General features: G+C 36.9%; 2 protein-coding genes and 1 pseudogene across 3 annotated transcripts; all 3 read right to left on the bottom strand.

Moving 5' to 3' along the window:
• Positions 1–1,600: 1,600 nt before the first annotated feature.
• Positions 1,601–10,304, bottom strand: cdk5 (cyclin-dependent kinase 5). Its single transcript, XM_055152174.1, has 12 exons — positions 10,131–10,304; positions 9,776–9,864; positions 9,625–9,692; positions 9,233–9,293; positions 9,109–9,165; positions 8,931–9,026; positions 8,776–8,850; positions 7,430–7,526; positions 5,834–5,903; positions 5,608–5,668; positions 5,450–5,530; positions 1,601–3,345 (listed from the first exon to the last, which is right to left on the bottom strand). Exons 1-12 carry the CDS (start codon positions 10,165–10,167, stop codon positions 3,259–3,261), a joined length of 879 nt encoding a protein of 292 aa, XP_055008149.1. The 5' UTR covers positions 10,168–10,304; the 3' UTR covers positions 1,601–3,258.
• Positions 10,305–10,599: 295 nt separating this feature from the next.
• Positions 10,600–23,942, bottom strand: abcb8 (ATP-binding cassette, sub-family B (MDR/TAP), member 8). 2 transcript variants are annotated; one of them, XM_055152173.1, is made up of 17 exons: positions 23,678–23,942; positions 22,071–22,386; positions 21,624–21,779; positions 20,232–20,326; positions 18,903–19,008; positions 17,957–18,118; positions 17,304–17,389; positions 17,134–17,231; positions 16,938–17,043; positions 16,823–16,856; positions 16,603–16,739; positions 15,712–15,806; positions 15,502–15,635; positions 14,896–15,043; positions 13,976–14,226; positions 12,832–12,958; positions 10,600–11,605 (listed from the first exon to the last, which is right to left on the bottom strand). In XM_055152173.1, exons 1-16 carry the CDS (start codon positions 23,770–23,772, stop codon positions 12,875–12,877), a joined length of 2,103 nt encoding a protein of 700 aa, XP_055008148.1. In that variant the 5' UTR covers positions 23,773–23,942; the 3' UTR covers positions 10,600–11,605; positions 12,832–12,874. The 2 variants fall into 2 exon arrangements, with proteins under 2 accessions (XP_055008148.1, XP_020777662.2); XM_020922003.2 differs by lacking the exon at positions 10,600–11,605 and having other exon boundaries at positions 12,636–12,958; positions 23,678–23,941.
• LOC129408444 (5S ribosomal RNA) lies at positions 22,718–22,835 on the bottom strand (annotated as a pseudogene).
• Positions 23,943–24,012: the final 70 nt, after the last annotated feature.

The following is a 24,012-nucleotide window of genomic DNA, read 5'->3' as shown; positions in this document are numbered from 1 at the left end:
CTAAGTATTTTTGAGCTATAAAACCTGATTCATCAGCTTGTTTCACTTCGTGGAAGCCGTCTGACCTCACAGCATTAGGATTTGTTCACTTGACAGTAGGTGGGTACTTTTTAAAATTTAACCAATCGCTGGTATTTGATCGTGACATATGTAATGCGCCAAATCTCGTAGGAAAAACGGCTTTCCCCATCTTTCCCCTTGATAAAATTCACCAAACATTCTCTTTGTTCTGGCTTTAAATCCTTGATCTCGGGAATCGTTGACAACACAGAATGTATGTCTTCGTCTACATCCATCTCGACCGCTTTGTTTACTGTTGTGCTGTACCACAAAATGGACCCAGACAGACGCTTGAGTTTGGCGTCATGGCTTGACAGCTCTTCACTGATTGGCTGGTGCACGGTCTACAACTTCCGGGGTTTTTGCAAACCATCTAGTGTATTCCGATTCCTGACCAAGTCACTGGAGAGAAATGAAATTGAACGGAGGCACTAGGTGGCGCCAGCCTGGCTAATAAAACTACCTGTAATTGAATAAATGTACAGTAGAGCTTTTTAATGTCATACTGTGGAACATTTCAGGTAGAGCAATGACATATTCATAGAAACAAAAACAGAAAAGCCAAAAAGTTGCACAATGTACCTTTAAGAGAACAGATACCAAAGTAAAAAAAAAACACGTAAAAGTATCATATGAAAAATTTACTTAAGTGAAAGTATTAAAGTACCCATTTAAATATGTATTTAAAGAGCAAAAAATTAAAAGTATTGTGCAGACTCTGAGATCTAATAGCTTCAAATGTAGTGATTTTAATACAAATTTGTGCTGAAAAAAACAAAAAAACAAAAAAAACACACACACAAAAAAACACTGAATTGATAACGTTTGTCCATTTTTATTTGTATATTTTTGTTTGCTCAAATTATGAACATGTAGACTGTAACAGTACTGTAGAAAGTATAGATACCTGCTCTCAAATGTAGCGAAGTAAAAGTAAAAAGTATCCACTTTATCCATTTTATGTTCTACCACGGATAATATCTGTGCCATTACTGTCAAGAACACCCATTTTAATTGCATCTATTTGTATGCTAATGGGACACATTGCTTAATTCTTAAAGCTAAACGACCCTGTAAATGTGTTGTCTTCATAGAATGTGAATCAAGTATGCATTTTTAAAAGGTCCATTATGTAACTTTTCAGGTGAAGGATCTGCTGCCTGCTTGTGTCCATGGAGCTGTTGCTGCTTTGCCTAGAATTTTCCAGACTATGGCATTAAATTGATCGATCTATATTTATTTACCTTTGTTTTTATTGCTCAATTTTGTCTCCACGGAAGAAGTTTAGTTTTAATGCCATAACGTGACACATTCAAGACAAAGCAGTAACACCTCCACGGACAAAACAAGAGGCAGCGTCCTTCACTAGAAATATTACATAATCTCAACACTCTCCATAGACAAGTGGTTGGACCCTCCATCAGTTACATAGCTCACCCTGAATATTTTAGAACACTTTGATTAAAAATACCTGTTGCATTTTGAGACAGAGATTTGTCTTACAACCTTGAATAGTTACGGTAAATAAACAAGCCAAGCAGAAAGTGCAAAGTATTTTTATATTGTCTTTACTGAATACTGAATCTTATTGGCTGATTTATGCACAAAATAGCAATGACAACATTTGTTCCAAGTTCTACCATCAAAAGCTAAATGTTCTAGCAAAGTGCAAAACCCACTGTTCATTCAATTGTATAAAATCGCCTTACAGGATTTTGTCAGAAAACCAAAAAAACCACTAAATGACATGATTCTACGCTGAAAAGAACAAACTGAGCAGTCATTTCTTCATTAATAAATACATGCACTCGCTATCTGGCTCTATATCAGCAAATATCTGAAATGTTTATGAATAAGCCTACTTAAAAACACCAAAGGTAAAGTAGTGTAGCATTGTGTTTGGGGTTAGGTTCACAAAGGCAATCGACAAATCTGGAAATTATTAAATACATTTTCATACTTGTTTCATACATGTTTAGATTTTGCATTAGTCTGATAGCAAACCCCGTTTTCCTTTTTATAATATTCAAAAACAGCATGGTAGTAAGCAGTGTTAAGAAGCAACTGAACACACGTATGACATTTAAACAGTCTCTAGTTTTGTTTACCTTTGTGAAACTAGTCCCTGAAGCCAAACAATAAATTTCAATATTTAAAACTGCCAACAATGCAAAACCGTCATGTAAAACCCTGGTCTCTAGAGTAAAATGATACAAAAGCGCTACCAAAATTCTCAAATACAAAGCAAAGTGTCTTACTGGTCCACATCTAGTTATATTGGCCCATTAAGTCATAACCAGATTTTCGCTGGCTGTCAATGTCAACTTATACTTAAAGGTGCGCTGCGGAACTTTTCTGGTGATGGATCTGCCACCTACTTGTCTCCATGGAGATTATATTGCTTATCCTGGATGTTCCATGGTATGAAATTAAATATATCCATCTAGTATTTCTTCATTAAGAGTGTTTCTATTGCTCAAAAATACAATAATTCCTTCTGTGAAAAGGGGCGACTCTCCGCAGATCTAATTTTATAGTTTAATCTAAACTGTGGAACATTCTTGTCAAAGCAATAGCATCTCCATGGAGACATCAAGTGGCAGACCCTCCGCTAGAAATGTTACGCAGCGCACCTTTAACAAAACAAAACAAAAGTGCACAAAAACACAAAAATAGCCTGAGAAAAGAATTATTCTCCATGCCATTTTACAACTCTTTCAAGGGGTAGTGGCATAACGACTATAATTATTTATGAATCATGTATTTTGATTAATTTTGATGTTTAAAATAATTCAATATTTTGTTCTAAAACTGATTTAATTATTGCCAAACAATAGCACTCTTTAGCTGCCCAGACATTTATGATAAGAGACAACTGTATGTATTTTCAAATGTTCATGGCTCCTAGAATTATAATGTAATTTTAAAAACACAGTAACTGAAATAAAAATGTATGTCCCTATTGCAAAAAAAAAAAAAATTAAATTAAATATACTTCAGACATATAAATGTGATTTATTGTAACACTTAAGCTCCTGTGTACTGATGGTGAGAAGTTTGTACCGGCATAAATAAGTTAAAAGCTGTTGTGATTTTGTTCCACGCTGAGGCACGACCAGAGTGAGTGATGGAGTGTCATTAAAACTGCTGAAGACTGAATGGAGAAAGAGGATTGGTTGATGGGACCGTGGTGGTTCCTTATGGGGGACAGAAGTCTGCGAAGTACGGGTGCTGTAAGGCCTCCTCCGCCGAGATCCTCTGCACTGGGTTACATTTCAGTAGGTTCTGGGAAAACAAAGTATTGTAGTTTGAGCTGAGGGAAATAAATGAATTCTGTGATTTAATCTTATTTGGTCTTTATGAGAAACCTAAATCAGTGTTACTACTTTGGAGGTTGCCGTGCGCTTGTTGCTAGGGTTGTGACGCATAGCTCATTGTTGCAGGGTTGTTAGAAAAAAGCAGGAGCAATTTAAATCACAATTTAACTTTGACAAGTAGCTGCAACTGCAATTTTCTTATTTATTTGAAAAGTCCAAATCAATCCCAAAATGTTAACTTATTGTACAGAATAGTTTTGTAGCCTTTGGTTGTATTATTCTTGCACCATGTTACATTTGTAGTTTTTAATTCATATATAAAATTCCCTGACAGATGTATGTTCTTGAATCATCTTATACATATGGTTGAGTAATGAAAAATCGCCATCAAAATTTACATTTCGGAAAACAATGTCTTTTGAATGGTGAAAAGGCCTCAAAATGGCGCCTATATCACAAAACTGAAACCCATTAACAACAAGACATAAGTGGGATCACATCTGTTAAACATGACTCGGTATCTGTATTTAAGATCTCAGATATTTCTGCTATAATTATATAAATACAATAAAAATACATTTGCAATACATTGTACAGGCAAATTCAGGAGTTTTTTTTTTTTTTTTTTTTCCAAATATAGGCCTACTCAACCATGTGCATGATGCTAGACAACTCCAGACATGTTTTTTGATGAGGATACAACATCATAATGTTGTTTATATTAAATGTTAATGTTTTATATTAAAAGTATCATCATTATTATTACTATTACTAATCTGCATAAATAAACTCAATTTTACAACATAGACACCATAACCACTATAGAGCCACATCAGCCCGTTTGAGATTCTAATGTGTTTAATCAAGCACAGGCTTCCGGATTTTAGTAATATGATCAAACTTAAAAGGGCTTGTCTATTTCATAAGGTCATACACTCCCTCGCACCACCACCATTTAACAATTACATTAAACGTAAAGATATTTCAGAAAGAATCACGCGAGCCAGCACCAGGGGTGACCTGGTCATACCCTACAGACGGACCACCTTTGGTCAGAATGTTTTATCTCTCCAAGGTGGAAATCTGCGGAACAGTCTTCCACTAACCCTGAAAGAATGCCCTACGTACAGCTCTTTTAAAGCTCAAATGAAAACTTGGTTATGGTCAAACCAAACATGTACACATGTATAGCTGCACTGTGATTTTAATTGTTTTTCTATGGACATGAATGGAGTATGGGAACTGTGCAATGAGTGGAGTGTGCAATGAATGGGGTGTGCAATGAATGGAGTGTGCAATAATGGGAACTGTGCAATAATGGAACTAAGTAATGAGTGGAGTGTGCAATATTTTTGTGTCTGGCCCCCTGTGACCCTAGCCCTTTGGGACAACGGATGGAAATTAGCCTTAGGCTACAATCCGGTGTGTTTACATTCATGTTGTCATGTTTGTCCATTAACATGCTCTGTCCCAATCAAATAAATAAATAAATAAATAATGCAGGTTTGGGCAAATCTTACAGAAACAAAATCTAAAACCACATGGCTAATTTGCACAAACTAAGCGAAAAAACAAATAAACAAAAAAAAAAAAAACAGCTCTTGTCAGCTTGTGTCGGATTAAAGGACACGACTGAGTGGAATATAGTTGTTCTTTCTGTGACAGAGGGATGATGATACTGATGATGAGTCCGTTCTGTGTGTGTGTTGCGTTGGAGATGGTTCATGTTTTCAGAGATCACACGTGAGCAGGTTTAGCGCAGTTCTTTATGTTGCAGTAACCGGGATACTGCGTATACACCGGGATACTCATGTGTATGTAAACACACTCATTGAGTGGTAAAGTGAGCTCCAATGAGGTGCTAGAGCCGAAACGTCAGACTGTGAAGTCGTAACTCCAGTGTTTGCCCTGTCATACGCAGCTTCATATCTACGCACAGAAACCTACATTCGGTTTGTCAATTTAAAATGAACGTGATCGACGAAATTCTTAATGATCAATTATTGATTAGTCGACTAATCATGCCCATCCCTAATTGAAACTTAGGCATAATATGGAACATTTGGCATTACCTGGAGTAAATCCCGCCCTGTGCTACTTAGTTTTGGGACCACGTTGACCAAAGAGGTGGTGGCTGGATACATTGGATATGGCTGCAGACAGAAAAGAAATCAGTTTCAGTGTTGGTGAGGCAAACTTTGTACTAACTGTTAGAAAATCAATAACTCACCTTGTAGTCTGGGAGTTTGGTCATTGTGGGCCACTGCTCCTCAGTCGGTGTTCCCAACAACGTGCTCAGGTTAAAGATACACTAACACAAGCAGGTTTCTTTGGGGTAAATCATTCAATAGTGGAAGATCAATACAAAACCATTACCATGTCTTGGGTTGTCGGCTCACTAAGCAGAAAAGAGATTTCTACTTTTGTCGATATCTACAAATTATTCAAAAGGATATCTGAAGATTCTCTTGAGTTGATCGTCCACATCGTTGCCAGGGAAGAGGGGGCGCCCTGCGTTAGCCAGCTCTGAACACACAATACAGATTGCATTATTAAGAGGTAGGATTTGTAAGCTGAATTTTTAGGGGTCTACTTAAATAGTGAAGGTGTTTGAGTGAAAGCCTAACCTGGGGCAGCATCAATGTTTTATATAGGAGCAGAATGTGCTGAGCCAAAGCTTTAAGTCGTTTCTATAGGAGCCAGGGCCTAATTAGACTCAGCACCCACAGGCGCTGATTTCACTGCTGCTAGTTAATGTATAAACGGCAGCACAGGTCTCAAACTCTATTACACTTGGTAACTGAATGTTTTTCAACACCTATAGCCTGGATAACCCGATTTGAGTTCTGTACAGAGTAACAAGTCTCGACACAGTTTATCAACTAGTTCAGAGGTGTATAAACTATGGCACGGGGGCTGAAATGCAGTCCTCAGACCAGTTTTTGTTGGCCCTCAGGCTTCAAGCTGAGAAGAGGTCAGATTTCATACAATTTTACATTACCTTTAAAGGGTAAAGCCATTATTCAACACCAAAAAACATGATGTTGTCCACTGAAAGGACTAAAAGCCATAAGATGAATATGGCTAGTTTGTAAAGTTCAACATATGTGGATCATAAGTTTGAAAACAGTGTATTTCCCATAGAATAATAAAGTCCCTGGCCTCTATCTGAAGTGCTGAAATTATTCTTTATCTTTTTATTTATTTATCTTGGAGAGAGATTTATCAAATTCTCCAACTCAATACTGAAACTGCTGATGATAATTCGGATCCAAACCCCAAACGCAACCTTGACATTTTGGTGTGTTGACAATTAAATAGAAAAGTTTGAACACAGTCCTAGTGTGAGTATTAACCATAGATCAGGGATCTCCAACCTTTTTCCGCTAGTGAGGTCCCTTTACAAAACAAAAATACCAGAGAGCTACTCATTTTAGCGGTCTCAAGAAATTGAGAAAGTTTAGTAGCCATGGAAAGCCTTAGACAAGGTACAGTTAGACGCCTATAAAACGTAAACCATTATCCATGTATTAGTTTACAAGTCAGACATCAAAATTACACATTTGCAGTGGTAATTAATGCCATTTTAATGATAAACCACAACAGATATAATTCAGAAATCCCTTGGCGAACTATTTGGAAGGGGGTGGAGAGCTACTGGTAGTTCCCGAGCTCCAGGTTGGAGACCCCTGCCATAGAGTGTATAAAGAAGTGAGTGTGATGTGACCCATAGCACTCGGCTCCAGTCAAATCAAGCTCATGAGACTAGCAGTTATGGGAGTGAATTTGAAGCCAGTTCCATATTAGGAATAAGAATTGATTTACTGACAAAATAGTGAAGTAAAAACACCTGGATGATGTAGACCGGGTTCATTTTAAGACCAAAATGACGAGACACACTGCAACAGTTACAGACAGAAGGGGTGACAATTTTTCAATGTGAAGTGAATTGGAACTACAGTCATTGTAATCCCTCTGGTCACTTCCTATACAGTCTATGGTAATAAACTTTGACAACCAAAAATAACAGAAATTATATGATGAACTCTCACCTGCAAATATACAGCCAGCAGACCACATGTCGATTGAGGTAGAGTAGAGCTTAGCACCAAAGAGCACGTCTGGGGGCCGGTACCACAGAGTCACCACCTACAGGACACAGAGAGCACTGCATCACACACGCTGGTGACAAATGTGCAGCGATTATGAGCCCTATTCTGAGAGAGGCCGGACATTTTTAAACTGACAGGACTTTGACAGATATCGCCCGGGCGAGTTGGCAGCGCTGTCACTTCTCGCCATCTGCTCCTCGCACTGTTTCTTGACATCTTTAACAAAGTCCTGCAGCGCCAGTCCAACAGAGAGACTCATTTCTCTTTTAGTTACCAGAAAAAGTCCGTAATGAAGTGCACATTCGCGGAGAGCTCAGAAATAAATGATGAAAAGTGACATTTTTTTTCCAGTGAGTCCGAGTGGGTGGGCTGAATGCAGAGTAGAGAGCGCTTGAATTTTTTAGCGATGCGACAGCTCACCCCTCACTGACCCTGAAAACTTTTGCAGGCAATTTGGAAAAACAACAACACCATAGGATTATTTTGTGGTTTAAAGGTTTTACAAAGTCATACACAAAATGACTGAGTACTTAAAAATGCAAATACATTCAAGTTAACTATAAGGAATTGCTAGATTGAGTCAGTTTTAATTACCATTGATCAATTTGTGTAAACTTAAATTATATCTGTATTGTATTTGCTTTGTATTTCTAGATTCTCAAAGCAATCAAAGCACACTGCACCATTTATCTGCACTTGAGAGAGGCATAAACTCTCACAAAGACCTTTGTAAGATGACTCATCTTCACTAAACCTTTCCTTGAACCTGTCTTTAAAGTCACAATGTGTTATTATTAGATTGTCCGACCCAGACCTGTTGTACTTTCACATATCACCACTAGATGCTATCTACATTACTGCAGTCTGATAATGTGCCAACTTTGGCCTGACAGAAGAAAAGCAGGGAGCGCAGGGAGCCAGAGCAAAGGTAGGTAACAAAGCAGCTTTAAAGGACAATTCAAATATAATAAAATAATATTTATACAATGCACATCTAAAAGCTGTCTACTCTCAGCAAATCTATAATCGAAATAGAAATCCAACCGCAGACCTTCTATTAGTAAGATAAAGTACCCACTACTGTAAGTTACTAAACTATGGATTTCTGTCAAAAAACACTCATTTACACAGAATTATTACATGTGGATATTTTCTAAATCATAATTCTGACAACTTATTATCATTAATTTACCACATTTGTAATTCCTAATCCTTTTCTGACGGTTGCAATAAATATTCCAATTCAGATTCAATTTGCCAATCACTAATTTGCCAAGTGAACATACCTCTGCGGAATAACACCTGACAGGAATGCCAAAAGCTCGGGCCAAGCCAAAGTCTGCCAGTTTCAGCTCTCCGTTCTGAGAAAGAAGGAAAAAACATGCATAAAAATTAACACAAGAACATACAACTTGACTGACTCTTTTTATTTCATCCTTACTCTGTTGATGAGCAGATTCTGTGGCTTCAGGTCTCGGTGCAACACGTTTCGGCTGTGACAGAACGCAAGGCCCTTCAACAACTGATACATGAACGACTGCAAAACACATACAATACAACAGTACACATTAGGATGCCACAGTGAACAAGATAGTCACAAAAATTGCAACACATTTTACCTTTACAGTTTCAGGATCTAAATCTCCATTGCAACTGTCAAAATACTTCTTCAAATCCTTCAATACAAAAATAGTAGTTAGTATTTAGGCTTTTGTAGTACTTAGTAATTAAATGTATTCTCACCTGGTCACAATATTCAAAAACCAAAGTTAATTTCTTGTCACTGTGCAAAACATCATGTAGCCTACAAAAAAAACACATTAGTTTTACACATAACTTTAAAGGCACACTATAACTTTATCTGATGAGGGTCTGACACCTGATGATTTCCATGAAGAGGTTATTACTTTGCCTGCAATATCGTAGTGTATCATTGAACCTGTCTATCTTTATAGAAATAAGGTGATAGCATGTTTTTCAAGGAATAATAAAATAAAAACACCTGCAAGTGAAAAAATGCTTAATGGATTTTAAAGCAAATAACATGAAAACAAGTAGCCGTTGTACCCTTCACCAGAAAAGTTACTTCCTGCAAATTTAAATGGCCAAATATGTGACATAAATAACATACTCACCTAACAATGTTTTTATGTTTTAACTCTTTCAACAGGCAGATCTCTCTGAGTGCTGAGCTGGGCACCCCCTGAGAAAATACACATTGGTATCGCCTTTTTATGAATGAAAAACTGAATATGATTTAATTACACAGCACAAGAAAGTCCATACCTCATCATCGTCGTCTAATCGGACTCGTTTCAAAGCCACGATCTCATGCGTTTCCCTATTTTTAGCTTTGAACACTGTTCCATAAGTACCTATCAACATAAACACCAGGATTAGCTTATAGCATTCCCCAATGGTGTAGCAGCTATCTTTTAACAGAAATGTATTTATCCGGGTTGTAATGCTGACACATACAGATAATGTTTGAAAGGAAAAATACATGATGCAACGAAAAAGAAGATGCCACCTTCCATTTGTAAAGCCCGTATCAATGAATGCTAATGTTAGCTCTGTGTAGCTGTGGATGCTACTTAGCAAATCACAGTGTCATCTGTACAAAGGGACGATCAAACCTTACCCTCTCCGATCTTTTCAAGCTTTTCATATTTCTGCATGTTTGGCTCGTACAGCCAGCCTCGTTCACTGACGTTTGTCAAAACAAATCTGCGGAAGTTTGTGGTTAATTTGGGTTTAGCTCAAAACAAGCTGCACTGTCTGCTTGAGTCGCTCTGCAGCTGACAGGCTCCTCTGCCTCTGGGGACATCTACAGGCGAAGCGACGAACTGCAGCACTGTAGTACCATCTGATACAAAACGATTATAATCAGTGATGGGAAGAATACTTTAAAAATGAATTTAGTGAGCAGTTTTTTTAAACTTTGTTGTTTGAGCAAAATTTTTAACATCATATCATGGGATTTTAACCAAGTGAGAAGAGCAGCATGTGCAGGTCAAAGGACACATGTTAGGGATTGTTGGATAGTGTGAAATGAGATGAGATTTCCCGAATCCATCGAGACCATGCAAAAGGCGAGCTAAGGAGATGGCTATGGACATTTAAAATGCAAATGCTGCAAGCTTTTTACACCAAATGTGGCAGCAGAAGATCTACCTGACTAGTCCTCCTGTTAAACAACACTGACACTTTTGACTGAGACACAAAGGAAACTAAAAGAGACACACAGTGTAAATGTTGCTGCAGCAACATTTACACTTTCCATCAGTTTCCATCAGGATCTCTCTCTCTCTCTCAACAACTTTTACAGTACATTATATTATGGTGTAAAAACATATGTAATTACAAAGAACTATAGTTTTATAGCACTGTTATTCATTAATTCATGTCCAATTAGAGATGAAAAACCTCACATCGTACACACTGCAAGAGCGGTGTTTCTTTTTCTTTTTTTTCATTAATACCGTGCAGTCTAAAGGCAAAATTATATAATGAAGTACCACCATGTATTCCTTTTAATTTAGGAAAGTAACTGTAATCTGAATACCACCCAATGAATACAGTTACTCAAAATTAGCATTCAGAATATGTATTTTCGGTATATATATTCTTTTACTTCCCAACGCTGATTATAATTTAGTGCTTTTTATGTACATATTTGTTTTGTTTCTTTGTATTGTCTAGACATGACAAGTGAATTTATATCATATTGTCTACTACAGCCTAAAGTCAGATTTTTAAAAGACTAGTCTACTAGTCTATTTCATTGAGCGTTTTTAGTTCCAAATGTTTAAAAGGCAAGTACTACTTTACTGATCCCTGTAGAGGAATTTGTCCTCTGCATTTGACCCATCCATCAGAGCCACTGGGGCATCCTGTCAGGAGGAGGTAATCACAGTGCAGCACCCAGGGAACCATTTCTAGATCTTGCGCTGAGCTTGGTCAGGATAGATCCTTGGTCAGGAGGACTCATGGGAGGACTACCTTAGCTGGAGTATTTTATCTTCTGTGCACGCTTTTGAGGAGAGAAACCAGAGGCTCCTCTACCTCTGGGGACATCTACAGACGAAGTGACGATCTGCAGCAGTGTAGTACCATCTGATACATAAAAATATTACAATCAGTGATAGGAAGAAAAAATATTTAGTTACAGAATACTGAATATCTGCATTAAAATTGTTACATGGGCCACTCAAAATACTGTATTCTGAATACTTTGAATTAAAAAAAACAAAAAACACACTTTACCTGGCAAACACACAGAGCAGTTTTTTAAACTTTGTTGTTTGAACAAAATTTTGAACATCATATCATGGGATTTTAACCAATTAAGAAAAGCAGCATGTGCAGTTCAAAGGACACATGTTAGGGATTGTTGGATAGTGTGAAATGAGATGTTTGTTTTCCTGTATCCATGGAGACCATGCAAGAGGAGCTGGCTATGGACATTTGAGTTGCTACAGGCTTTTTACACCAAATGTGGCAGAAAATGTGGCAAAAGATCTACCTGACCAGTCCTCCTGTTAAACTGAGGAGAGAAAGCAGAGGTCCCATAGGAAACCCACTCCTCATTACTTGGGAGTTGAACCATTCTGAACTATTAATTAATATCTGTTCTAAGCCTTGCACCTCCCCTATTTGACAGAATTTTTGTCTGTTTGGAACTCTAACAGGCCCTCAAGGTCAACCAATCAGCTGAAAATCCCCAGAGCCAGACTCAAACACTGGGGCTTTCATCACTCAGTGTCTTTGGCTCCAGACTCAGGAACAAACTGCCCCTGATGTGTGCACCATCACAGACTTTCACCTGTTTAAATCCAGGTTCAAAACTCATTTATTCAAACTGTCTTTTAACACTCAGTAATGTAGTGAAACTTTGCACAATTTGATTTAATGATTGTTTAATAATTTGCATGTTTTTATATTGTGTTGATTTTATTGGAAAGCACTTTGGTCACCTTGTGTGTTGCAAAATGCTCTATAAATATAGACTGACTGACTGATTTATAATATAAACATTCATGTAATGTTTTGTAATTTTCTAAAATATGGTAAATCATAACCCTACCCCAAAACCTAACAACAAAGCAAATGGCTGAAATATTGTAGATATATTAGACACAATAGCCTCATTTTAATAAAATCTCTTTATTAACACCCTTTTCTAACAATAAAATTACTTAAAACTAAATGTTTTTTTCTTTAAGACTGTACAATAGTGTTCTCATTGGTCCACTCTACACATCTCACTGGACAGATTTGTGTAAACCATTTTGCTAAGCAAACACTTTCTTAATTAATTTCAGTCTCACACTTCTACGCACTTGACTCCACATGTCTTTCATTTCTATAAAGCCATTAGGGAGTTCATTTCTGCTCCTCTGCTCTTTGCCTGCGGATGAGATCAGCGTACAGTCCTCCTTTGCTCAGTAGTTCCACATGAGTCCCAGCCTGAAAAGAGACAAGGTGCTTTAGATGGTAATTAAAGGCTACAGTTCATTTAGAGAGAAGTGTCCAAAAGAAACACATGGATGAACATTGAGTGAAGGGCACGCTCTTGTGCTACAATCAAGCTGTCCAATACCAGAGAAAACGAGAAAAGCCAATATCACTAAATGTACACTGCCCAATCCAATCTCCTAATAGCTGTGACTGCAAACTGGCCTGGGTAAAACTAGTCCATAAAATTTCACTGTTTTGTTTTCCTCTTCCAACAATCAATAGTAGTAGTATAGTTCAAGACTGAAAATTTAGCCAAGTTTTTTTTTACCGACTAGTAGAGTAAATATGAAGAAAGAAGCACAATTAATTAGGCTACAATTATGGCTACAATGAAGCTTAATATATGAGATGAATACATTTTGTTATTGTTTTGCAAAAGAGAAAAAAATATGCTACTTATGCTATAATATAATATCCATTTGTATATATATATATATATATATATATATATATATATATATATATATATATATATATATATATATATATATATATATATATATATATATATATATATATATATATATATATACACACAATATACAACCTCACTATGGATTTTTAAATCTTCATATTGGCAATGACAGTTATAGATTAGTGAAAACAGCAGGCAAGTTAACTATAAGATATTGAAAAGAAAAACCTACATTTGACATCCCTATTTCACATATGAATGAATATGAACATTCAAGTGAACACTAAAGATCAGTTTTAGTGGAATATGGTGGACAACTCAGTAAATTCTAGTCTCTAATTCTGGATAAATACAGAGGGTTGTCATGAGAAAGGGCATCTGCCATACAACCTTTAACAAATAAAATGTGAAAATGTGTTACAAAATGTCTCATAAAAGAACATTTGATTTTTTTAACATACTGCTTTTGGACTTTGTTTTTGCAATTTTTTTCCAAGTCAATTATTACAAAATTACAGCCTCTTATATAAAAAAACAAAATCTTGTCATACCTCTACTATCCTTCCATTGCTCATCACACATATGAGGTCGGCTCCTTGGATAGTGCTGAGCCTGTGCGCGATGATAAGCACGGTGCGCCCCCTTGTGGCCCGGTCCAGTGCCTCTTGGACCACTCTCTCTGACTCTGCGTCCAAAGCACTGGTGGCCTCATCTAGCACCAGGATAGTGGGGTTTTTAATGAGAGCTCGGGCGATGGCTATGCGCTGTTTCTGACCCCCGGATAAAGTCACTCCTCGCTCCCCTGGAAGTCAACAATTTAAACAGTTATTTCAAGGGCATAAAAAAACTGATGACTTCACAAAAGAAGCAGAAATGTTGACACTGACTTTTTTAAAGGGCCACTACATACTATACTATTTTCTGATTTATGTTATAATGCTAATTCGTTATCATTAACATTCTTGGAGTTGAGTTTTGTTTCATTCGCAAATGTTTAACAAACAAACCCTGCATATTTAGGCTGAGTTCTTCTCTCAAATGGAAAACACTGTTCCATCTTGTGATGCCATGTAGTAATACAGCAAGTGCTCCACTGCATTTTTAAACTCCATGCACCTTCACTAGAATCATTTAGATCATTTCAGCCCTAGAACGTCCAGTCTATACTAAATAAAAGGTAAAAGGTAGTGATTAACTTTAAAACTAATGCTTCATGACATCACATTGTGGAACAGAGCATTCTGAACTTTGAAGATATAGACAGCCCAATAATTCAGCATGTGTGAATGAAACAAAACACAACTCTGGGTATGTTTTTGATGATGTATCATGGCTTTGAGCTCATAGAAATCTAGCAGAATTTAACATAATATAGGACCTTTAAATGCATAAATTAAAAGACTATATCCTGTCCCTTTCCCATTTGTTTCTCTTAAGATCTGTGTTAATAAGTGTTAAAGAGCACACATACCAACCACTGTGTTATAACCGTCTGGGAAGCTCATCACAAAGCCGTGAGCATTGGCCTGTTTGGCTGCATTAACCACTTCTGCATCTGAAGCCTCGGGTTTCCCAAAGCGGATGTTCTCCATGATGGAAGATCCGAACAACACCGGCTCCTGCACAGACACAGCAGAAGATCTAATCTGCTGCTCGGAGCAACAACCAACTTAAAGGTGCACTATGTAACTTTTTGGTTGGGAGTCCTTCACCTGTTTGTTTCTATGGATATGTCATTGCTCTGCCTGGAATGTTCCACAATATGACATCAAACAGCTCTTTGTTACATTTATTCAATTACAGGTGGTTTTACAGCGCAATAATACCTAGAAGAAACAGACATTCTGACTGTGAGTGGGGTCACCTCTTCACAGATCTGACCTGTAACTTGGTCTGGTTTGGTCTCCATGAAAATAGAAAGGTTAATACCATACTGTGAACCATTCCAGATGAAGCAATAACATCTCCAGGGAAAAAAGCATCTAACGGACCCTCCACCAGAAATGTTACACAATGCACCTTTAAATGACAACCCATGAATAAATAATTTAGATCCAATTAACATGCTTTTATTCACCTGATTAATGAAGCCAATAACTTGACCCCTGAGCCATGACAGGTCCAGAGTTCGTATGTCAAGTCCGTCCAACATAACCACTCCATTGTTGGGGTCATAAAAGCGCTCCAGTAAAGCAGCCACAGTTGATTTACCTACAAATCAAAATACACAGTGAAATAACATAGATCTCGCAACAGTTTGATAAATTGTACTAAATTGTTTCGTTACCTCCTCCTGATTCTCCAACAATGGCAACCGTTTTACAGGGGGGCAGAGTTAAGTTAAGCTTCTTCAGAATTTGATGGCCAGGTCTGGTTGGATAACTGTAAATGAAAATATGTTTTATCAACTAAATATTTTATAACCAATTTGAGACTGACTCAACTAGGCTTTGTTAAGGATGCGTTAAAACTATTCTTTGTTTGGCTATTGAGACCCCAATGTCAGTAAATACATTGAACAATAACTAACAACACAAATAAAATTGGTAGGTATTGTAAAGGTTAAGAAAATGTAAATACTAGTACTACAATGTGATTTATTTTGGATTGCACATTTGCTTAAATAGTGTAATGAAATTTAAAGGGCCCATATTACGCTGTTTTCTGATCTGCGTTATGTCTACATTTCCTCATCAAAAACATATCCAAAGTTGTATTTTGTTTTATTCACACATGTTTAACACAAACCCTGCATATTTTGGTTCTTCTCTCAAACAGAAAACTTTCCCTGTGATGTCATGTGGTAATACAGGAAGTGCTCCATTGTGTTTTTAAACTCTATATACTCATCCAGAAACCATAATCATTTGAATAATTTAAGCCCTGTCAAAAAGTAGCTGTTAACTTGAAAATTATTGCTTCATGACATCACAAAGTGGAACAGAGCATTTCCAGCTTTGGAGATGTAGAAAGATGAAGGATAAAGGGTTACTCAAACATATGTGAATAAAATAAAACACAACTCTAGGTATGTTTTTGAGGAGGTAATACCATTCTAACATGGCTTAAAGCTCACAAGAGTAATTTTTTGTGCAATACATAGGACCTTTAAACTACAATAGATGTAATTCTAAGATCCAGTTAATTATAAAGCAATATAATGCAAAGTAAAACTAACCAAAAAGAGACATTCATGAAGTCCACTCTCCCGATGAGTGAATGGTAGGGGATTCGGCCTCCCATGTTAACTGGAATGGTGGGCTGTAAAGCAAGGTACTCAAAAACACGCGCTCCCGAGCTCATTCCTCTCACCACCTACAAGCAAAACAAAAATATACGTGATGATTCTAACCTTTTTGAACTGAAATATGTCACCAATCAATTTACATGTGACTTACCTGCCCAAACAGGATAGAAATACTAGCCAGTGACCTAAATTACAGACACAACATGTTTATTAGCTCAAGTAGTAATAATAGGAAATGATATGAAGTGATATACTGAGCTTGTTACCTCTGTACTGTCTGGGAAGCCACCAGGAAGGACATAAGGTCTCCAGGGGACATTTCATTGTTTGATATTAAAGTACCTCCAGCAAAAATAGTTCCTAGTACAATGCCTATGTCAGGAGCACACAAAGCAATTAGCATTTTTCACACAATATAGAGTACTAGTATATCCTTCAATGGAATTATAAAAACATACTTACTGTTCAGTGCTATATTAGACAGTCCTTGAAAAATGGCTATTCCGTTCCCAAGCGTTTCATTCATGTCGCAGGATTTGTCAACTTCGTGAGCATATAATCTTTATGGAAAATAATCAATCATAAGTACATAAGTGATGAGTACTTTAAAAGTTAAGTTAAAAGCGACGTACTGAAGCTCCCGGTCTTCCATGGCAAACGCTTTCACAGTGCGCACATTTCCAAGAGCCTCATCTGCCACACCGGTAGCTCTGGCAACCTTTGGAGAGAAACAAAGATATGAGATTTACACCTGCACTCATTCTGTACTCAGCGGATTTTACATTAGATTTTACTGCAACTGATGATTGTGTTAGTGGTTGATAAGTCAGCGATTCTTTTTTCAATTAGTCAACTAGTCAAAGCATTATTTCAATTGTACACTGAGACTTTTAAAAATACATTTTTAACCAAATAAATGTTAAAATATGCTGACTGAAGACTTGTAGATAGATACTTTTTATGAATAAAATGAATTACTAATTACTAAAAGAAACGGTTTATTCTTTCTTGACTTTTTGATTGAATAATTTGTTATGAAACGTCTTTTGGCATGTACTTTTGTGTCACTACAGTCATGTTAATGATAATAAAATAAGGCTACAATGCGAATATTTGTATATTTATTTTAATAGTTGACTTGTCACAGTTAATCTGATCAAACGCTGCAGCCCTATTGTACATTGTTTACTCGTTTTCTTTCTACTGCAGAAAATTATTTGATAATAATACCTGACTCCCTCATAACAGAATAACATAAATAATTTCAGTGATGTTACGAGCTCACCTGCTCTTGGGCGGCTCGGGACAGTTTCCTCAGTAGTGACCCAATCAGAGCCCCTCCTCCAACTAAGCAGGGCAGGACCACCACAGTAAGACCAGTGAGTTTGGGAGAGATGAGGTAGAGAGAAACAAAGCACCCGACTGTCTGCGTCACACTCCTTAAGCCCTACAAAAAGAACGTGTAGACGATAAATACAATGAACCAGAAACCCTGTATGGTGATAGGTTCTAAATTATGTAAACTCTTCAATTTTTTTTATTTTTATCTAGTTTATATCTTGGTGAATACATTTATTTTAACTTAAATTTGTTTTGTATATAAAAATTTATATCTTGTTATTCTGGGGCTCTCGCAGTTATCGGAAAGGCAAATTTAAAGGTCCTATAATATGCTAAATTAACTTTGCTTCACCTTGTGATGTCATGAAGCAGTAATTTAAGTTTAAGCTAACAGCTACCTCTTACATTTTGTTCAGTAGAGATTGGCAATTCCAGGGGTGAAATGATCCAAATGATTCTAGTGAAGGTGTATGAAGTTTAAAAACAAGTGGAGTACTTCCTGTATTACCACATGAAATCACAAGGTGGAACAGAGTGTCTTCAGGAATGCAATATGCAATAAGGTTTTGTGTGTTAAACATTCACATGTGTGAATGAAACAAAGTATAGTGTTTGCAATGAGGAAACAACAATATACCATAGACCAGAAAATACTGTAATATGGGCCATTTAAAATGGAATTACTGTAGATAAGGTAAGTAGGTAGGTGGGTAACAGTAACTTTTGTATCTATATTATCAAATGCTATGGGCCCAGTTTATAAGATAAGGATCGCTTCTGGAGTGTCCAGTGTACTTTCTTAACTATGCTGAACGTTTAAAGTTTTTACAGTTTTTTTTAATAAACTAAACTGTATTTTACAAATGAACAAATCCTAAAAAGTAACCTACCTGAGATATAACTAATTTGAAGGACGACTTGAATTCTTGAATGTCTGCAGTCAAACGATTCACCAGCTGCCCTGTTTTATTGGCATCAAAGAAAGCCACATCCTGTCTGAGACAAACAAACGGAAAAATCATAATACAGTACAGTAATGTATGTAGGGCATTTGAGTCACTATGGTCTCAAGTCAGTGGTGGATGAAGTACTCAACTGTGTTACTAGTACAGATACTGAAGATACTAAAGTAAAAGTATTAAAGTACTTGTTTAAAAATGCACTTAAAGAGTAAAAAGTATTTCATGCATATTTCGAGATCTTTTAAAGCTTCAAATGTACAGATTTTGATAAAGATTTCTGCAGAATTTTGTTCCAACAGAAACAACTGAATCAATAGATTTTCTAACAGTTTTTATTTGTATTTTTTTTGCTCACATTATGAATGTGTGAAAAAGAAACCCATTCAACCTTTTCAGCAGATCTCAAACTATCATAAATATACTTTTTCTGGTTCAAAAATATAATGGAGTAAAAAGTACGGATACTTGCTCTCAAATGTAGTAAAGTAGAAGAAGTGTCCAATTTAAAATGTACTTAAAAGTGCATTGTGTAAAGGGTCGGCCATCTTCTTGTCGCTATGGTGATGTTATTGCTTTGCCTGGGATGTTCCAAAGTATGGTATTAAACAAATATATCATGTATTTATTCAATTACAGTTGAGTTTATACTTCAAAACTACCGCAAAAACATGCATTATTACTGTGAGCAGGTTCACCTCTCCACAGATCTGACCTGTAACTTTACCTGGTGATGTCGCCTGCTTATCTCCATGAAGATAGTTAAATTAAATGCCATACTCTAGATTAATTCAGGAAAAAAGTGGTGGACCCTCTACCAGAAAAGCTACACAGTGCACCTTTAAGTAAAGTACAGAAACCTAGAATTTTTACTTAAAGGTGCACTGGGTAACTTTTCTGGTGGAGGGTCCGTCAAATGGTTTTATTCATGGAGATGTTATTGCTTTTAATGTAAGTGTCTGAGTATGGCATTAAACCTTTCTACATTCATGAAGACCAAACCAGACAAAGTTACAAGTCAGATCCATGGAGAGGCAACCCGCTCACACTCAGAATGCCTGTTTTTCTAGATATTTTTGAGCTATAAATCCGCCCGCAATGACAAATCCATAGAAACAAGCAGGTGACGGACACCCAACAAAAAGTTACATAATGCACCTTTAAGTAAAGCCATTCACTACTTTTACTTTGTTATGTTCAACCACTGTCTCAAATTAAGATTTTCATTTACATTAACTTCATTCTTTTTTCATTCAGTACCTCAGTAAAGATGAGAACAGAGTCTTTCGCATATCAGCTGCCACCCTCTCTCCCACCCGTGACAGCAGAATGATGTAGCCACTGGTGAGCAGGCCCTGCACACAGACCATGATTAATGACCACTGAACGAAGCCATTTTCCAGTAAATAACTCTGTGACATTTATGAGTTTGCCTGGGCATTTGTTTATGTCGAAGGGTAGTGAGTTAAACAAAGGAAGGGTGTATGCAGAGGCAATTTCTGTTAAAGTAATTATTTTGTTTAAATTTATCAAACTGGTCTTCAAGGTAAGGTTCAATGTTAGGTGATCTATTTATATGCGAGTCAGGGGGCAATATCACCTACGGCAGCAACTAATGGGTATTTTAGTAGTAGACTGGAAGTATTATGTGCTATTTTATGTATTAGTCGACAAGAAAAGAATTAATTCTGTTGCACAGTGTAGATTGCATGTTGGACATTGAGACATTTTATACATATCATATTATAAGTAACATATACTGACTAAAGCATTTTAGATAAAGAATATTCACACATAAAGTAGATTTATTGATAGGAAATTTTCATTATTTTTTGCCATTTTGTTTGAATATTGCTGCAGTTTGTGTGATAAACTATAACTATGCTCATATAATAATCAACAATTACTAAAAGAGACAACAATTATCTGAATTCTTTTAATTAGTCCCAATTATTCAAAAGAATCGTTGCAGCCCTAACGACAAAAATGTACACTACCAGTCAGAAATACTGTACAATTTATATACATAAAAAAGGCAACAAATATATGATACATTGATTGATGATTTATTATTTTTATTGTTTAAATAAAATAATTATTTAACTTTCTTCTTTTGCTACATAACTCCACATACCTTACTTCATATATTTGATGTCTTCTGTATGTATACAAAAGAAATAGAAACATTGAATGAGATGGTGTGTCCAAACTTTTGGCTGGTAGTGTATGCTATTTGTTATTTACCATCAGTATGGGCACAGTGGGATTTGAAAAGTCAACATAGTATGATTTCAGAAGTGAACAGTCTACAAGCCCCTTCACGATGCTCCAGAGGAGGAGGTTTATACAGCAAGTGTAGTGAGAGTATAAAAGCCAGTAGGCTTCGGTTACACAGCACAATATGCCACGATTTAGATAATGGAATGCCAAATGAAGATGACAGTATAAATATGGCTCCTGCGAGGCAATGCAAAACAGAGAAATGTAAATGGAGGATAAACTGTTTAAATTCTCTTACAATTATGGCAACTCTATCTCTGTCTTTTTATCAGTTTGCCATTGCCTCTCTCCCAACTCTGATTTTATCTTCTACACATCTTACATGAGTTGCCTCTTTGACACACAAGAGTTGATTTTCACACAACAGCTTACCTGCAGCCCGTACAGCCCGAGCAGTTTCAGCGCAGGAACTCTTATCTCATGGACATAGTTTCCAGCTTGTTCTCTGAGATAACGCGCCACAACATTCACTAAATCCCCGAGCATCAGGGGGATCTGAATATTGAGAATAGCAGCACCAAATGCAAGCTGGGAACAAAATAAACACATCCATCAATCGACAAACTAGGGCTGTACTCAAAATATTGATATGGTAATATCAATATTGATACAGAGATGCATATTGTGATGTTTTCAAACAACATAATTCATTATAAATTGCAGAGTTGTAAATTTAAAATACACATGACTTCTGCATTAAGACTGTACTAAAAAAATGACATATTCATCAAGGGCATTATGTACATGAAATTTCAATTTCTTCTAACAGTCCGGCAACCACAAGTATTTACAACAATTTTTACAAATTTCTGTACTCACCACAACAGCACCAATAAGAGCAATAAGCTGAGGTTTCACAAATTCCCAGAGAAGATGCCAGTTAAATTCAGGAGGAGTGTCTTTAGGTCCAGTCTGTGTTGTTACTTCATTGTTGTTGAGGTCTGCTTCACAATAGGCGACTTTACAAAACATTCGTCCGGATACAGTGAGGAGGGCAGGAGCCAGGATGAAGCGGAGGGCAGATCTGGAGGGTCTGGGGGTCTTGGGGGAGCGCAAAAATGTTCTCTGAGCCAGACTCTTAAAATGACGGACTGCATTGCTGGACTGGAGTGTGGGGATGGTAGATTCTGGGGACCTGTGGAGCAACAGCAGGCATGAATATTTAATGATAACAAAAAGACTAATTAATAATAACAACAACAACAATAATAATCATAATAATGCATCAGTTTTCTACAGTGCTTTTCTGGACACTCAAAGGTGCTTTTCAGATCATTTGTCATTCACTTCACACTCGGTGGTGGTAAGCTATTAATGTAGCCATACCTGCTCTGGGCCACTAACAGAAGCACAGCTGCCAATCTGTGCCATCACCACATCACTCACGCACACACCACTTTAATACTAGGCAATGTGGGTGAAGTGCCTTACCTGAGAACACAATGACAGTTTTTGCGAGTGGGTCCCCCCTGTAGCATCTGATTTTCTCAGTGGTCTCCCATCCAAGTACTAACCAGGCCCGGCCTTCCTTAGCCTCTGAGATCTGACGGGATCAGGCTTTGACAAGCCGGTATGGCCACATAGTTTAACTTTTTTGTATTGAAAGCTGATTTTATTATTTCACTTTTTAAAATAATAATACAGTGCTAAATTTGTATAGTGCTTTTAGGACTGACAGACCTCAGTCACCCCACATTCATACATTTCATGTGGGTAAAGTGTCTTGCCCAAGAACATATTAACAGTATGTATACACTGGTCATAGGACGAGTGCTCTAATAGTGAACCACTATACAGCCAAGTATTTCTATAACCTTGCAGCAAGAAGGTTGTGGGTTTGATTACCATACCAGAAGGAGCATATGTACAGAGTTTGCATGTTCTCCCTATGTCTGGTTTTCCTTGCCTCTGCTTCTGATAGGTTGCCCTGTGGTACTGTGTCATTTAAGCAAAGGTCAGATTTCCCTAAACTCTACAATTACATAATAAGTAGGCCTACAAAACAGACAAATACAAAACAAAACAAAAATACAATTTATACGGTCATACAGTCTACTGAATGTATTTCATTATTGTATAATATTTATTTCATATCATAATAACAAGATCTCATGGCATCCACAACATGAAATATGTCTGTGTAATCCCTGAGTCTTCGGTCAGGTAAGATCCATAGGAAAAGGAAAATTCAATTCTGTCAACTGGATAAATGTTTTTTTGAGTGAAGACGTTTCGCAGCTCATCCAATCTGCTTCTTTGGTGCTGAAATGAACAGTTGACAGAATAAAAATGTTCTCAAACATAAAATATGTCATATGGTTAATGCTATAAGTGGGAAGTGGTGATTCAGTCATGTTATGTGTTCAGCCGATCCCTCTGTCAGATGACAGTAGCCACATTAGCAATGATCAGTCCCATACACTCACCGTAAAAGCTTGTAAAACTCCGCCGTTTGACTGCTCCTACGCAGTAATAGCGCAGGAACAGTCGTGTTTATACGACAGCAGACTAGATGAATCATTGCGCTACCCTTTTCTGCAATGACAAGCTAATTAAGCAGTAATAGTGGTTAAGCTCTGTAATCCACTGCAAACATGCGAGCTGCCATGTTGACTTTGACCCATAGTGCAATTCTCTCACTGCTTAATTACATTTTGTTTATAATTTTATGTCATAGTCGATAGAAAATATACATATATCTGCCTCAGCATAATTTACCCAATTTGGAACTCTAGAAAAATAATTACACTTTATTTAAGGT

This window comes from Boleophthalmus pectinirostris, unplaced genomic scaffold (genome assembly GCF_026225935.1).
Source record: "Boleophthalmus pectinirostris isolate CB_2022bp ecotype Guang Dong unplaced genomic scaffold, ASM2622593v1 HiC_scaffold_16, whole genome shotgun sequence".
Classification (NCBI taxonomy): domain Eukaryota; kingdom Metazoa; phylum Chordata; class Actinopteri; order Gobiiformes; family Gobiidae; genus Boleophthalmus; species Boleophthalmus pectinirostris.
Note: the sequence above shows the minus strand (reverse complement) of the source record. Positions and strands in the feature narration are given on the sequence as shown.

Coding starts and splice junctions, on each gene's coding strand:
- cdk5 (XM_055152174.1), bottom strand. CDS start 10,167: ATGCAGAAATATGAAAAGCTTGAAAAGATCGGAGAGG. Junction 9,294..9,624: donor AAACATAAAAACATTGTTAG/GTGAGTATGTTA, acceptor TTTTTTTTGTAG/GCTACATGATGTTTTGCACA. Junction 9,166..9,232: donor TTTTTGAATATTGTGACCAG/GTGAGAATACAT, acceptor TTTGTATTGAAG/GATTTGAAGAAGTATTTTGA.
- abcb8 (XM_055152173.1), bottom strand. CDS start 23,772: ATGATTCATCTAGTCTGCTGTCGTATAAACACGACTGTTCCTGCGCTA. Junction 19,009..20,231: donor CTGTTCTCATCTTTACTGAG/GTACTGAATGAA, acceptor TGTTTGTCTCAG/ACAGGATGTGGCTTTCTTTG. Junction 15,807..16,602: donor TTCATGAATGTCTCTTTTTG/GTTAGTTTTACT, acceptor TTTCATTTACAG/TTATCCAACCAGACCTGGCC.